Source organism: Fringilla coelebs (assembly GCF_963513975.1).
Source record: "Fringilla coelebs genome assembly, chromosome: 5".
Taxonomy (NCBI): domain Eukaryota; kingdom Metazoa; phylum Chordata; class Aves; order Passeriformes; family Fringillidae; genus Fringilla; species Fringilla coelebs.
In genome coordinates, this window is record NC_140033.1 from 62,875,848 (window position 1) to 62,892,155 (window position 16,308).

At 41.6% G+C, this 16,308-nt stretch overlaps 1 protein-coding gene across 1 annotated transcript; it reads right to left on the minus strand.

Annotated features, from left to right (window-relative positions):
* LOC311153795 (protein mono-ADP-ribosyltransferase PARP12-like) lies at positions 1–15,374 on the minus strand. The gene is made up of 12 exons (XM_084205835.1): positions 15,057–15,374; positions 14,050–14,185; positions 12,167–12,461; positions 11,120–11,218; positions 9,112–9,235; positions 8,195–8,390; positions 7,599–7,719; positions 6,225–6,321; positions 5,236–5,314; positions 3,894–4,024; positions 3,106–3,257; positions 1–2,201 (listed from the first exon to the last, which is right to left on the minus strand). The coding sequence occupies exons 1-12, from the start codon at positions 15,368–15,370 to the stop codon at positions 1,933–1,935; spliced, it is 2,013 nt and encodes a 670-aa protein (XP_084061961.1). The 5' UTR covers positions 15,371–15,374; the 3' UTR covers positions 1–1,932.
* Between the last annotated feature and the right edge of the window lie 934 nt (positions 15,375–16,308).

The following is a 16,308-nucleotide window of genomic DNA, read 5'->3' on the forward strand; positions in this document are numbered from 1 at the left end:
AACCAGGCATTTTATTCTCTGCTTTACTTACACTCATACACATACAAGAATCAAGTTAAAGGTTTTAAAAATACAATAAAAAATATCAATAAAAATATTTCAACTTTTTGCCTGAAAAAGAATGTTTGTTTCAATTTTCTGGCAGAAGATTAACGTGACTTTAGCTATCCTAGTTCTTACCTGAAATTCTGCTTATGTTCAGCGCAAGAAATTCATAGGACCAGTATTCTCATTTGCCATTAACATGTAGATGAACATGGTTTTGGCAGAAAAACCTTATCTCCATAACTGTTATCCTCCTCAATGAATGTACTATATGCTGACAAGCTCATTTGCTGACATTAGATTTATCATTTATGTTCTATTACAAATCTTTCAAAATAAATAATACAGCAAATTTGCCTGTCCCTATTCTGTGTTGCACTGGGATTAAACACAAATGAGAGATATTTTCCTTTAGGTATCATGCTGCTAGATTTGCAGTTTACAAAAAAGGGGGTCTGCAGAGCCTTACTCCAGCTCCTGGCTCACAGTGCTGAAGTAATTAAGAGTTACCCAGTGAACACCTGTCAATCATCATCCAGATGAGTTAATAAGAAGTATACAGAATGTAGCTGAAGATGAGCTTTTTTAGGTCATATAGAAAGTATTTCTTAAGGCTTCTGCAGCACAGTATAGCTAACTTTAGCACATTATTCCTATTATAAAGTATCTATCTATGCATCAGCAACTTTAATTTTAAAAAAATATTTGATAGCTCAAGTTTTTTGATTGCACACATGTAAGCTGACTGCTCAACACTATTATCTTCTTCTGATAGGAATAATTAAATATTCAACCTAATCTTTAGTTTTTAAAGTTTTCAGCTCTGTGGCTGAAGACAACTTCCTAAGTAAGCATGGTTTTTTTTAAAGAAGTCCAACAACAACTTGATTACACAGGAAATCTGTGAATCTCCTGCACCCAAAGAGGCAGAACACCTAATGAGAGACAGTCACTCACCATCCTTCCCAGCAGCTCTAAGGGAATCATAAAGTTCATCCACAGAAACAAAGTACTGATAATCAAGCAGGACAAGCAGTATATTTCCCTCCTAAGTATGGTATTAAATAACAGTGTGCCTCCTCTGCTTCCTCCACAGCACCTGCCAGCACTCTTGTGTTTGTAGGCACAGTGAAAGTCACAAAAAACTTGTGTTCTCAGACATGAATACAGTATTTATTTGATAGAGTAAATCATCTGAGTTACACAGCACCAAGCAACCCCTGTTATGCTTGTATCTTTGGTAATTGTTTTAAATGAGAAACCCAACAAGTGAAAATAAGTCTCTGTTCTTTTTCAACAAGCCAGTTCGGTTTTTGAGGTTTTGTTGGTGCAGATTAAGTAAGGACAAAAAAGAAGAGTGCTACTAAGAATTTATGCAATGAGTTGAGCACAGAGATTGTACAATCACAGTTGCAAACACCTGAATGTCTACTGTTACAGGAGATAGAGTACTAAAAAAACGTGTTTTATCCAGTTTTTTAGTTAAAAGATAAAAGGGTAGAGGGATAGCACCTCTCACCAATGAGCACGTGTAAAAATCTATCCTGAAACAATAACTAAAAACTGTTTAAACTTGGCAGTCATGGCCAATCCTCATGCTACAACCATCAGCAATTTCTTCTAATAAATTTATGAAAGGCTCCCATAATGTAGGGTAATGTGAAAGCTGCTACAAATAGGATACAGAAACAGGATTTTAGGAATTCTAAAACATCCTCTATGTCTTTTTATGCCTTGTTTTCTATTACACAGAAAAGACAGAGAAAAAATGTTTCTGAACACTCACCTATCTGATCACACAGCTTCTTCAAAATCAATTTTTCTCTCTCAAGCCAAAACTAAAAAACTGTTTAAACCAGTTAAACATAAGGATGACAGGTTTTGCTGCTATAGAAGTCTTGCTGATGCCTGATATTCTATGAGATACTCTGGATAAATCTGCTGCTTCTCAAAAATGACAAAGATAGAAGGGTTTGAAGAGTTATTCACACAACTGTCATAGAATTTTTGGCTGTCCTTCATGGGAGGCCGAACATAATGAGAACTACCAAGAGTGAACTCCCCCACCAGCACTCGTGCCAGAAACATGGTCTTGGTGTTTGAGTCTGCCCCACAGTAGTTGTCAGAATAAGATGCATCCCTTGCAAAATAGCTTCCTGCAGAAGAGACACCAAAACAGAGTTTATAAGACACTAAAATGGCAGGAAGAAAGTGATACTGTGTGAAAATGAATTAATAAACAAATCCATTAAGCAATTCATGAACAGCATTTCCAAAGCCTTCACTTGTCCTCTACGTCCCTCTTAGTGGAAACAACCACTATGCACTTTTTTGTTTTTACAGTGCACGATAAAAACCAGTGTTTAAAATGTTATCATAATTGTCTAAAGGATTTCCTCCTGACCCTAGAGGTCCACCTTCCCGACTATCACCATATTTCCTCTCCTGGCAGAGGCTACTAATATTGCATCAGCACAGCTGGACTTGATGATCCTTGTGGGTCCCTTCCATGCTCAAAATATACTGTGATTCTCTAACATTTCTTAGAGTTACAAAGTATTAAAGCAGAAAGGTGTGTAGTCAGTCAGTCAGCCTGTCTCAGCTTGATATGCTGGTTATTTCCTGTACATAGGACAATATAGAAGGATATAATCTGCTAACAAGGCAAAAAACTTGTAACCAGAATGGCATTTAGATTCTTAGGGAAAAAAATAAAAAGAAAAAAAAAAGGAAAAAGAAAAAAGAATCCAGTCTGCTTTTCTGTAGGAGCTGGGAGAAACCAACAGCAGCAAGCCTGGAGTCTAGCAGAAACCATCCCTACAACTGATCCTCTAATTCTGTCTTTTCTTGCAAGTACTTAGGAGAGCAGAGACCAAGGCCTTTTAGAGTGCTTTAGCTCCAAAGGACTCTTGTGAAACTCAGCTCTGTTGCCCACATCATGACACAGAGAAGCCCAGGACTGCCCAAGTACCACCTTGTAAACTTTACCCCTCTGCAGTGAGTACTGAGGATTTTTTAGCAAGTCTAGGATTAGCAAGTCTGAAAGAGCTGAAAAACAACCTTTGCCATAGACTGTCCCATGAAGGCCGCAGATTCTCCAGTCAAAGTTTTGCTGGCAGATGGCATCAATGTCTTTTTTACTGGTCCCATGAAATAAAAATCGCTCATCTGCAGCCTTTCCACCATTGCTCTTCTGCATTAGGTCCTTCTGCCTGCAATAAGAAGCAGAATCTTTGCAGTTCCACAGTGGCTGTCCCCACAGGTTCCAGCCACTCAGAAACAATTTTACATAGAGTATATTCTGAAAATCTTTACAGTAAGGCCTAATTTGAGCATACAAACATACTTTCACATTATACATAAATGCTTTACTACAAATGTTTTGTTTCCTTCACTGCCTTTGAAGAGAGAGGGAGGAATCTCAGTGTTATTTTTTTTTCCTGAACACAGGAGTTTCTATTAAGGCTTGCCCTCCATGAGTTTTGCATTTAATTTTGAAGGCTGTTTCAATTTTAACCAGCTGCAAAACACTGTGCTAAATGTGAGTCATTACCAGCTTCAAGGTTTCACTGGAAGGAAGCTGTCATGGACACAGGCCTGGCAGAAGTCAGGAGCAAAGATTCCTCCCACACAGCCCTGAATCTGACTGTTCTAAGCTCTGTGTCTTGACTGAGCTTTGGGTTTGTTGATACCTCTTTATCTCAATGTTGATACTAGGTAGGTATGTCAGTGGGAGAGTGGTAGCAGAGGCATTTCAGGAATGCCTGTTCTATCTTTAGCACAGCACATACAGCTAACTGCAAAAACAAGTATCATGCATACCTACCAGAGCAGTGTTTTACACTTACCATTGATACAGTTCCCAGAGGGATGGGTTCTGAACTCTACAAATCTTTTTAATAGCTGCTTTGGGCATTGTGCGCTGAAAGTCCACTTTGACTTTCTTGTATTCTTCAGAAGAACAGTCAAGCTCAATCAACTGCAAGGAAAAGTTTGAAAAGTTACTTTTGCATGTTTTTGTGCAGCCACTCAACCCCTCTTAGTATCTGGGTCAAGATATATTTACATGCAGTAGCTAAATACATAGCAGAAATGAGCACATAAATAAATAAGGAATTGAGAATTTATGTTGCAGAAAACCAGAGGATCTTTTTAGTTTATGCTCCCGACAGCCAGTGAACACAAACTGCACTCACTGCCTGTTGTGTTTCTAAATCAATTGGAGAGGCTTTATTTGAACAATTTTAGGGAAAAACATGGTCACACTACTAAAAATCAGTTCTTTACATGACAGTTCTGAAAGCATGCAAAGCTTACTTGCATATTTTCGTAGGAACATAAAAAATGTCAACGTTAGTCTTATTTCTTAGTGACAACTTGCTGAGGATTTGCATTTTGCAAGTTAGTGATTTTTGAGCATCAGATAATACCTTTTCTGTAGGTACAGTTACTAGAGTTGACAGAGGAGCTGGTGGAAGCAGAGAGGAAGTCAGAGAAGGTATGCTACATATATATTAACTAGGTGTAGGTGTATTACAAAGGTAAACAAGTTTATTCCACTGGAATGAATAAAATAATAGTAAATGTAATAATAAAAGATCCCATCCCGAACAAGCTGCTCTGAGAGGCTGTAGAGTCTCTCTGGAGCTATTCAAAACCTACCTGGACACAATCCTGTGTGACCTCCTCTAGGTGAACCTGTTTTAGCAGGGGAGTTGGTTTCCATGATCTCCAGAGGTCCCCCCTTCCAAGCCCAACCATTCTGTGAACTCCCCTGGTTTCAGCAGCTCTCCATAGACATACAACAGCCTACAGCTAAGGGAATGGCTGCTCTGAAGTTCAGAGGCATCATTTACCTCTGATGCTTTCAGCACATGTTGGGACTTCAAAACTGTGCATTTTGGGCACCAGTACCAGTCTTGTTAACACAGCAAATTTGCCAAGCCAAGGGATTAATAGTAGCACTGGAAGTCCCTGCTGCCACAGTTTTACTGCCACCATTTATTTAAATTTGGATCTAGTTTCATCTCCAGGTCTGCCCAGTGTGCTATCAGGTTTAAATTTACCAATACCTCTGTATTATGCTACATAGAAACAGTCATTTATAAAGCCAGAAGAAACACTGAACTTGTGATGGAACAAACTTTACATGACAAAACTACAGAAAGAAAAAGCTAAATAGCTCCAAACCTTGAATCCCAATTCAGGCAGGGCAGATTTGTCCCAGTGAGCTGGAATGTTCTTAAACCCTTCTGTATGTTTAACGCCCCTGTAGATTATAAGGCATTACAGACAGATAATTAAAATAAAACTAAACATGACATTTTATGTACGTATTATATGAAATATTTTTGTCAAACTTTGGGAGAATATAGGCAACTGAACATATTAAAAAATATTTCAAAACTGTCATTTCTGTTCAGCACATGAAAATATTTGTTCCAAGTCATCGTGTCAAGACTTATGTCAGAAAGCAAGATGCCAAACAAGAAAAAAAGAAATATATACTCTAAACAAAACACATAAGGATTTCTCTTGCAGAGTTGAATGTATATATAAAAGCTCTACTACACCAGGGGAGGTAAATACAAATGCATCCAGTATCACATCAGTATGACTGAAATAGGATAGATACAGCCTTCCCTCTGTACACCCCAATTTTAATTAAAATGTTTAGCTGCTCTTTTCAGTGTTTAAGCAAGGACTGTCTGCTGCAAGAAAATGTGCAAAAATTGGCTGTTACATGCAACTCTATCTCCTTGCAGGCTCCCACCTTTTGCTCTACCTGTAACAACTACTGCTTTCCTTTCTGATTGTCTGGTGCTCTCAAAAGAATTTTTCTGAACTTGCATTTATCTTTGAAAATTACTCATCTCAGAAAGAGCTAGTACACACGAACACAATGCTACATGTTGAATTATTTCCTACCTTTCCACACTTTCTGTGGCCAAGCCCAAATTTTCTTCACCACAGAGGTTCCTGAATTGATTGAAAACTGCTGGCCAGGCTGCAACACTGCCCTGGCTAGACATGGTTGTAAGAAAGGTATGTTCCTTTCCCTCTCCATGTCTTTCACAACTGCCTTACCAGCTACTTCTTCACTCTACTTGCACCCATGGAGGATTCAACATTCACAAAGCACTGAACCCATCACCTCAGAATGAGCAGCTGTGATTTACCTGGCTTTTGTCTTTTCCACCTCTGTCTGAGAGACAAATTTAGGTCTTCTGCAAATCTTCCTCTCTGTTTTGTAGCGAAGGTTTTTCTGCATCATTGCTGGGAAAAAAAAACCAAACAAAATCATATGAACAATCAAAGATGTTTTTGAAAGCCTTCACACTGCAGCCACATTTGTACTAAGTTGTTTTGTCAAAAACATAGACAAAAAGGCTCCCTCCTCCTCATGTTGCAACCAAGATACTTTTGCCCTACACTTAGTTGTAGATTTCAAACCCTGTAAACACAACCAATATCTATCACAGACCATTTATTTTTATTGGCCACCAAGAGAAACAAGTCCCAGCAAGCTGAATTTTAGAGGCATTCCTTCTGGATCATGGAAACTCTGCAACTACTGTGGCATCATACTAACAATTAGGAGTCAGTACCAGCCAGGACAATGAGGCCTCATCTTCAGAGCAAGATACACAGGAAAACAAACAAAAAAACCTCTTGACAACACCAAGCCTAGAAATTAAGTTCTGAAAGACATCTACACTGCATATATTTGCCTAAGTTACTAAAAAAGCCCAAACCTTAGAAAAGGGATTGATTCACTATGCAATTTTCACTTCTAAGCTGGGCAAGTTTTCCCAGCATTGCTTTTGATTGAATCACAAACAACAGATACCATGTTCTTTTTGGTTTTTTGTGTTTGGCTTTTTTTCATGCAGAATGAGATAGTAATGAAAAGCTGGATCAAAGACAAGTACACCAAACTGACAGTCCAGGCAGGCTGATTCTCACCACTGTGATATATAATTTTTGAAAAGGATGCCAGGAAAAGCAACAGCTCAGGGAGGACAGTGCCATCACAAGTGGCTTGTATTTCCTGAACTTTTGAGAAACACTTCTTTCTACTTTGACATAGTCAAGGTATTTTCTCAGCCTTTCCAGACAGGATGAAAAGAAAACATGTGCAAAAATCTTGCAATGCTAAGGATTGTCTGGACCCTACACCTTGTCCAAGTGGTTTTTTTTTTTCCTGCAAACTAGTGATTAAAGCAGAGCAGAAGCTGGCTTGTCAAGTCTTCTAGAAGTTCCTCACCATTTGTGTTGGTGCCAGCATCAGTGTCATACTTGGACTTTCTGGCAGACATTTTGAAACCTAGCACAAGAACTCCTCAAAACTAAAAGCTTTGAAAGAATAGAATGCCACTCTGCTTATGTGAACAGCTCTTATCCTGAGAACTTTGATAGAAACACTGTCTCTGTAAGCATTGCAATTCAAAGTCCAAATTTCTCTCCTCTATCTCCTGTAATAAGGCAATTCAGAACCACAAGATAGCCAGGAGGCAGGGATAAAACAGAAAAACAAAACAAATGCAACCTACACACAAAATTTATTTCATATTCATGTCTTCCAGCTTTGAAGGTCATCTTTGGAGAACTTTCAGCCAAATAAGCTTTCTCCAAGTCATCACTGGAGACAGTAGCAGCTGCATGAAGATCATCCTATCACGCCAAAAATAGAGAGAAAAAAAAAGTTTCTCCTGGTCTGTTATAGACAAGCAAAAAAACCAACAACTCTCTTATATATGGTGGCTGCAGGATATATCAGCATATGAGAAATCCTTGATTTAAACTGACACATTCACCAACCAGACCAAGCAAGATGGCAGAGTACTACTGGAACTTCAGAGAAGGAGGCTTTTCTGAGAAGCAGTGGAAAAAATGTTATTATTACTGTGATCCTATCTGACACGACTCACTGAATACTGACCTGTTGATTATATTTTTGACTCACCAGTGATCAGTCTCCTACCTGAACCAATCAAAATCAGAGGGAAAAGACCCATTAGGCCTGTAATGTCCATCTGTACAGTATAAGTGAGAGGAAGAGGGTGACAAAAGAGGGGGAGAATATAAGCACTGTGCACTTTTCACTTGTCACACAGAGTTAGGAGTCTCTCCATTTCTCCACACTTACTTGTTTTCCATACTCCTGCCACGTGCCATATTCATCTTTCCAGTACCAGATCCATTCTGTTGTAAGAATGAAGTGAGGGGGTTTGGTCACAGAGGAGGCTGTAGAGAGACGTCTGACTTTTTTCAACCCACAGCACATGTCATGAAAACAGATACTGAATGGGAAAAGGAACTCTTCAGTAAATGCACAATCAAATCTATAAAAAAAAGAAGGAAAAAAAATCAGAACTGTTTGTTTGCAAATTAAGTCAGTCTCACCCAAAAGCAGAACACAAAGGTGTGTGTTTTCACACATTTTCACTACAATGTGTGCTTTGCACCTTGCACTTTTCACAACTCTATATGCTAGCTCTATTTTGTGTTTGTGCATATTTTGCATTACAGTACTATGTCCCACATTAGTTCTATGGGCAATGATCACAACCCACTCCTAAATTAGTGAGTTACATAAGATGAACAGAAACAGTGGAAAACAGGCACTGCCTTCTTCTCGTTGACCAGTTATATTCTAAAGAAAATACTGACATAACTTAAGAAGGGCTTCAAAGAGCCTGTAACATAAGAGGAAGAGGTAATTTTCCAGCATGGGATGGGGCATACTGGTATGAGCCCCTTCCAGTACTCTCTTTCTGCTATATAACCAGTTCCAAACTCTGAAAGGTATTTCCATATTCTTCACATGCTCTGCTCCCAAGAGTATATACCTCTCTCTCCAGGTATTCTGCCAGTTCCACAATATGGACTGTGGGAAAAGGGGAAGGGAGGGAAAAATCTACTGCAAAGTGAGGTCAGTAGAAGAATGTCAAATAAAACTACTTATGTAATGACTACATTAGGATTGCAGCAATTTATAGCCACTAAGGATCTGGTACAATACAGCAAACTCCAAACATTATAAATTTTTATAAGAGTTTATACCTGACGTTTTCCGGGTCACAATATGCATTTTCTATTTCTTCCATATTCGTGAAGTCCTTCCAGGTATTACCCTCAGAGTATTGCCATCTATATGGCATGTGAAAATGGGTTCTGATACACTTTTCTGTAAAAGTTTAGAAAGAAAAGAAAAAGTAGATGCATTATTTTGACAGGCTATGAGAGAATCCAACATTTCAGGGCAGTGTACCCAGCTGGTGAAATCATCAGAAGGATAGCTTTTGATGATTTCAAAGATGATAGGAAAGTGTTCACCTATGGCACCATTACAAACAATAGTTCAAAATTTTTCAGCATAAGCAAGTAACACTTGAATTTTTGGGCTTAGGTAGAAGTTCAGTTTCTGTATGTACTAGACTCTCTTTGCACATTAAAATTGCACAGATCATTCTCAGTTTCTGGGACAAAAAACGATCACAGGCTTCTACGAGGTTATTATTTATTAAATAGGAAAAAAACTGTATTTATGATTAACCACTAAATCACAAAGTGGTATCACTGAGGAAAAATCCAAAGCCCAGCAGTGCTTAGTTGTAAAATAGGAGAAGGACTGTCACTGTTTAACTTCAGATGGTAACTAAGTACAACACAGCCACTTACTCCCATTTCTCTTACTGAGATGGGGAGAACAGGAAAAAGGTAAATCTGTGGGTCGAAATCAGAACAGTTTAGTAGTAACTGAAACAAAATACAATATAGCAAGTGTAAGTATATGTACATATATATATATATACACACACTCTTGTATATCTCTAATGAAGCTAACAAAAAGTGAGAGAGGAATAAAGCCCAAGAAATACAAGTGATGCACACTACAATTGCCCACTACTCACTAACTGATGCCCAGCCCCTCCCAGCCAACTCCCACAGTTTATATGCTGAGCATGATGTTCTGATGGTATGGAATAGCCTTTTTGACAAGTTCAGGTCAGCTGTCCTGGCCATGCTCCTCAGCTTTTTTGTGCACCTCCTCACTGGCAAAACACAGGCAGCTGAAAAATTCTTGACTTTGGGTAAGCACTACTTAGCAACAACTACAGCATTAGCGTGTTATCAATGTTATTCTCATACTAAATCCAAAACATAGCACTGTACTGGCTTCTAGGAAGAAAATTAACTCTCTCCCAGCTGAAAGCAGGGATGTATCCACCTATTCCATACTATTTACACCATGTCTAGGTTCCACACCTTCCAACACAACCCAGTTAACAATCATCACCTTTCCCCTCTTTTGATAAATACACAGACATTATTCCTTTAGTCTCAAAGTCCTCTGCCCTTCAGTAATTCTCCAAGAGATCCAGGCCCCACAATGGTAGCAGTGAGCCAGGTATCACAAGTGTTACTCAGAGTTCAAAGTGTCAGTGTGCAGTCACTCCTCAACTGGAGTGAAGGTGACATCACCAGTGCACATGTGCATAAACCCCAGGCCAATTTCCACAGCAGAACAAAAGGAAACTTAACTACAGGGAAAGTCAAGGAGAAACTGCACCACACCTTCATACGAGGAGGCGTTCAGTACACAGGTCAAGAACATCAAGAAAAAAAAGGATGACAAAAAAATTAACAAAAAAGCTGGCAAAGCAGCCTTGTTCCTGGACACCTTGAAACATTTTGAAAGGGAACAGCTAAGACAGATGGAACAGAAGAATACTAGAAGAAAAAATGTAGAATTCAGAGTATCTTTCATATCTTTCCTGTTTGGAAATGTGACTCCTATCATTCAGCAATCCCTTAGGTAAACACAGGGGGAGTACCCAATCTTCAGCACAAGCAGATTCCAGAGCAAAACAAAACATCTCCTTTGTTTGGTGTGCCAGGTCAAACATTTTCCTACAGCAGTCAAGGCAGCAGTGATTTAACTAAACACAAACAGAAACTCACAGAAAGTTTCCCCTTTCTGTGAAAGATGTCTACCATTTCCTCTTTATGACAACAGAAAAACAGGCTGGACTTGACACAGTCTGTAGTGATACTTGAGACAACCTACCTTTAAAGCCACAACTTCTGTACAGATGATGTAAACATATCTGTTCTGATTCATCCTTCTTTGAAGTTGAGGAATCCCGTCTAGTGCTGGGTTTTCCGTCTAGAGGGGGAATTGTAATTATTAATACACATCAGATCAACAATGAATGAACTTAAAAGTGCTCCTGTCCCTCGGAAAGAAGCCTAAAGGCAATGTTTGTAAGTACCTAACTGCACTCAGCTCCAGAAAGACAAGGAAGCCTTTGATAAACTTGTATACTCAAACTCCCCTCCTTGTATCCATCATTTCTGAACTTGATTTCCCAGTAACTGCTGAATTCCTCAAATACAGATTTTAGCTATCCCCACAAAACAAGAATAGAATCCAATGCCTTTAGACTTCCAGATGGACTTGAGTTAAATGTGCATTCCACACAGCTGATCATACTGGCAGCTATAAAATACAAAGTTTCAGAATCTGATACTTCTGTAAATTAAAGCACATTAAGGAAAGGAAGAAGGAACTGCATGCAGAATAGCAGAAATGAGCACACACACTTGAATTCTTCATTGTGTTATCCTTTTTTTTCCCTGCTAAACTATACTTAAATTACAATTCTGAAGAACTTCAAAAGAAAAGTGCAAACAAAATATTACACTTCCAAGAAATAACTAGGATAGTGCTGTTTGTGAATTCTTGTGCCAGACAATTGCTACATTAAAGAAAAACAATTAAATAGTTTATAATCAGACAACCACCACTCCCATTCTTAAACAGGTCTCTGCCTTTATGAATTTTACCTAAAAAACTCCAAAATTACAGAGCTCCCTACTTCCAGTTCCTGTTACACTTTTTTAACCCCAAGTCTGAGAATTAACACCAGCACTCTATTTCTCGGGAACCTCTCTTGACTTCACTTGTCAAGACAAAGATCTCTGTCAATGAGATAGGTACAAGGTCCCTCCTAAAACACAAATCAAGATGTAAGTTCAGTTTTCGTAATGAAGTGAAAATATTAAATTCACTACTGTGACTCTTCTGATGTATTCAAAAGATGATATGATTTACCTTTGCATGGTGAAGATTTGGCATCTTCTATGTCATACATGTTTTTGTTGCCATTTTTTATGTCATACATGTTTCTGTAAGTGGAAGGTAGTTTTTTAATAATGTCTGAGCTCATCCCCTGTCTCTCCAGTTTCTCAAAACATTCTGGATTTAATAAGTCATGGGATCGTTTGCAGCTGCTGCCAAATCTGCACTGACCCCGCAAAAAGTACTGGCAAACATGAAGTTTGGTGCAGGATGTTTTAAAGGAACAAGATCCATGAGGTCCATCACCTTTGTTATAATGCAAGCAGACCTTGGGAAGGAGAAGAAAAAAAGAATTTAAACATTAAAGTACAATGTGCTCATTTAGACTGTTTGAATCCATGATTTTTAGATTTTTTACGGCTATGTGTGCATACATTTGCTTTTGAAAGAAACATTTCTTCTTTCTTTTTGTTTTTCAAATGATTACTTGATAGCTTTTCCTTTGCCCTGCTAATGTTTAGAAAGGTCTTTCAAAAGACGACATTCTTACAGACATTCTCAAGATGGGATTTGGTGCTAAATCACATCTCTTTTAATTTTCTAGCTTTGGAGTTTTTTTGACCCTAACTTGATGGTAAGAGGTACTGAATCTGGCTGGCATGAAGTTAACTTTCTTCAAAGCAGACCATAACACACTCTGTGACCAAAACAGTGTTAATAACACATCCCTTTGGTCTGTTTGGGTCAGCTGTCCTGGCCATGCCCCCTCCCTCCCTTATGCCCCTCCTCACTGGCAGAGCATGGGAAGCTGAAAAGGCCTTGACTGAAGGTAAGCACTCAGTGGGTTGCCAACATAATTTTCATACTAAATCCAAAACACTGCCCTGTTCATAATACCAGTAAGAAAATTAACTCTATCTCAGCTGAACCCAGAACAGATAAACACCACACAGCCTTTCACTCCCTCCCTCCCTCCAGGAGTTTAATATGGCATAAAAGGAAGGGGAAATAATAATGATGATAAAAAGAACAGACAAAACAAGTCATGCACAATGCAACTGCTCACCACTCACTGAACAAAGCCCAGCCAGTCCCCAGCAGTGTGGCACCACCCCTGGGCCACCTCCCCCCTGTTCCACTGTTCAGAATGATGTCATATGGTATGGAGTATCCTTTTGTCCAGTTTGGGTCAGCTGTCTTGGCTACATTCACTCCCAGCTTCTTGTGCACTCCAAGTCTACTGCTAGCAGGGCAGTATGAAAAGCTGAAAAGTCCTTGACTTAGAGCAAGCACTGCTCAGCAAAAACTAAAACATGAGTGTGTTGTCAACATTGTTTTCATCCTGAATGCGAAACACAGCATTGTACCAGCTACTAGAAAGAAAATTAACTCTATTCCAGCCAAAACTAGGAAATACTCCAAATTGTACAAAGGGATATTCCATGCCACATAATGTCATTATCTAAAAAAAAAAAAAAAAAAAAAGTGGAGAAGAGGACAGAGGGAAAGTGAAAGAAAGGGGAGATGGGTCCTTCTTACAAGGCAGCACTTGCTCAGAGACTTGTTGGGCATCAGTCTGCTTCAAGGTGGTGAAGCAGAAGTGTCTTTACAACACTTTACAACACTTCTCCCTGCTTTCCTCCCCTTTCTACTCTTTGTCTCCATTCACAGGTTTTGCCACTTTAGTTCTGCTTGTTAATGCTCACCTCCTCTGCTTGTGACAGGGGAATGAGGAGTGGCTGAGGGGCTGTCAGCTAGGGTCAACCCACCACAGGTGAGAACAGAGGATGCAAATTTATTTTTAGATTTGCATTAAGCTAACTAAATTGACACTCAATTTCTCCCTCTCTGTCAAGCCTCCTCCTCGTGATGCTCACTGAAATACAAGACTGAGAAGCTGTTACAGTAATACTCACCTCTGGTAAGAGGGAAGGGTCATTTTGAAGCAGAAGCTGGCAAAGTTCATCATGGTTTAAATTCTCAAGTCCATATTGCTTTAGAACACGGAGATTGTGGTCTGAGTGGAAGCTGTGAACAAACCTGCATCCCTTCCTGGAACTCAAGAAACCCAACATCAAAATGACTGGCATTATTTTGACACCCCATGGGCATTACACTGAACAGTTGGAAAAGCACACCACATTAGCTAGCTTCAAAAAAATCCACATTGCTCATCTATAAAACCATTATGTGATTTGCAAAGCAGATTACATAATTACTCTGAGGATAATTGCCACGCTACTTCTGATTCACAGTCATTATAGCCTCAGTGCACTCTGACAATATCCGCATTTTCGACCTGCAGCTCACAACCACAAAACCACCAAAACTCCAGAGCATCACCCCCTCTCAGCCGATGAGTGCATCCTCCAGGGTCCCGCAGCACAGGGACCTCCGGGGAGGGACACTCAGCTCTAGCTCACTGCCCAGGGTCCCCAACTCAAGGACCTCCGGAGACACTCTCCTTTAGCTCACTGCCCAGGGTCCCCAACTCAGGGACCTGCGGGGACACTCAGCTCTAGCTCACTGCCCAGGCTCCCGCAGTTCAGGGACCTCCGGAGACACTCTCCTTTAGCTCACTGCCCAGGGTCCCGCAGCACAGGGGGTGTGCGGGACCACTCAGCTCTAGCTCACTGCCCAGGGTCCCCAGCTCAGGGACGTGCCGGGACACTCGGCTCTCCCCTGGCACGGCCCTGCCCACGGGCAAGGAAGGGCCAGGGTGATGAGCCGGGGAGGAAGTGCTGCGACCCAAAGCCGCGAAACCACCGCCTGTGTCTGCCTCCTTTGCAACAACACACGCACAAATAAATAAAGCGGACGGACAACGAGCATTTCCGACGCGGAAAGGCCTTTACTGAGAGCTCCTTCCCCTGAAGGGGCACACCGAGCCCCCCGCGATGGCGGCCGCCCCCCCGCCCTTCACCTGGCCAGCTGGTTGCGGCAGAAGCCCTTCAGGTGGTACTTGCAGATGTGCAGCTGCCCGCACTGCCCCGGGCAGCCCGCGACGTGCTCCGGGCACAGCCGCACGGGGCTGGTGGCCACCACCACGGCCACCTCGGCCTCGGCCGCCGCCGCCCGGCCGGGCCGCCGCACCAGCGTGAAGCGCTGCGCGTCCCGCAGCACGGCCGCCAGCTGCTCGGCCGAGGGCCGGCCCGGCAGCCGCCGCCGCAGCTCGCCCTGCTCCAGGCAGCCGCCGCTGGAGCACAGCACCCGCAGCGCCTGGACCGCCAGCGCCATGGCCGGGAAGCCCCGCCCGGGAAAGCGACGGAAACGGAAACGAAAGTGAAAGAGCCCGAGAGGAGCGGGGCCGTCTCGGCCCGGGGCCTGCTCTGCCCCGCAGGGGAGTGGCTTGCTCCGGGTGAGCAGGCGGTGGTGCCGGGGCACGGCCCTTCGCCTCACTCCTCTGCCTGACTTTTCGGATGTATTGACCGTTTTCAGTCACATGTCACCAAAAAGGCATGGCAGCTGGGAGGTCACACATCTCCTGTAGGAACAAACAGGCGCAGGGATGAATGGAGCATCAGCCAGGTGAATGGGGCTTCACCACCTTAAGTTACAGGGAGAAGGCTGGTGTCTGAATTCTGCCGTCAAAACCATCTCAGTTTAAGGTTTCTGACCTGTTCCACTTCTCTGACGATACATCGTGAAGGCTGCTCTCATACTCCTTTCGTTTCGGTATCTAAGCTAAAAGCTCGGTCATGGTCGAACATCTGGACACACAGCTGCCCTGCTTGCAGTGGTCGTAGTACCAGCGGCTGCACGGTGGCACACCGCTGCTTCTGCCTGCACAGCAGCCACGGCACCGCTGTGGCCAAGCAATGTCCTCTAGGAACCCACAAACTCTTTAGAAGGGTGTCCATCTTTTAATTAAGTGCCTTTGTCTGGGTCATTTTGGCACTCCTGGTGCATCACAGTCACTCAGAAGCATGCTTTAAAGGGTGGCAGAGCAATGATGCCAAGTGCCATCATTTCAGCAGACTAGCAGAGGAAGGCATGGGGACTCTCGTTGAACAAAAGTCCTGCCTCCTTCCTTCTTTTGCCAGTCCTGTTCTGTTCTGCCTTTCCCCTTCTCTCGCCTTACTTCCTGCTTGCCCTGTGAGATCGGGAAGGAAGTGACAAAAAGTAGAATCTAGACAAGCACAATGAACGGAAAAACAGCTCTACTCAGTCAGGAT

Coding starts and splice junctions, on each gene's coding strand:
- LOC311153795 (XM_084205835.1), bottom strand. CDS start 15,370: ATGGCGCTGGCGGTCCAGGCGCTGCGGGTGCTGTGCTCCAGCGGCGGC. Junction 14,186..15,056: donor TGCCGCAACCAGCTGGCCAG/GTGAAGGGCGGG, acceptor CTTGAGTTCCAG/GAAGGGATGCAGGTTTGTTC. Junction 5,315..6,224: donor GTGGAAAAGACAAAAGCCAG/GTAAATCACAGC, acceptor TATAATCTACAG/GGGCGTTAAACATACAGAAG.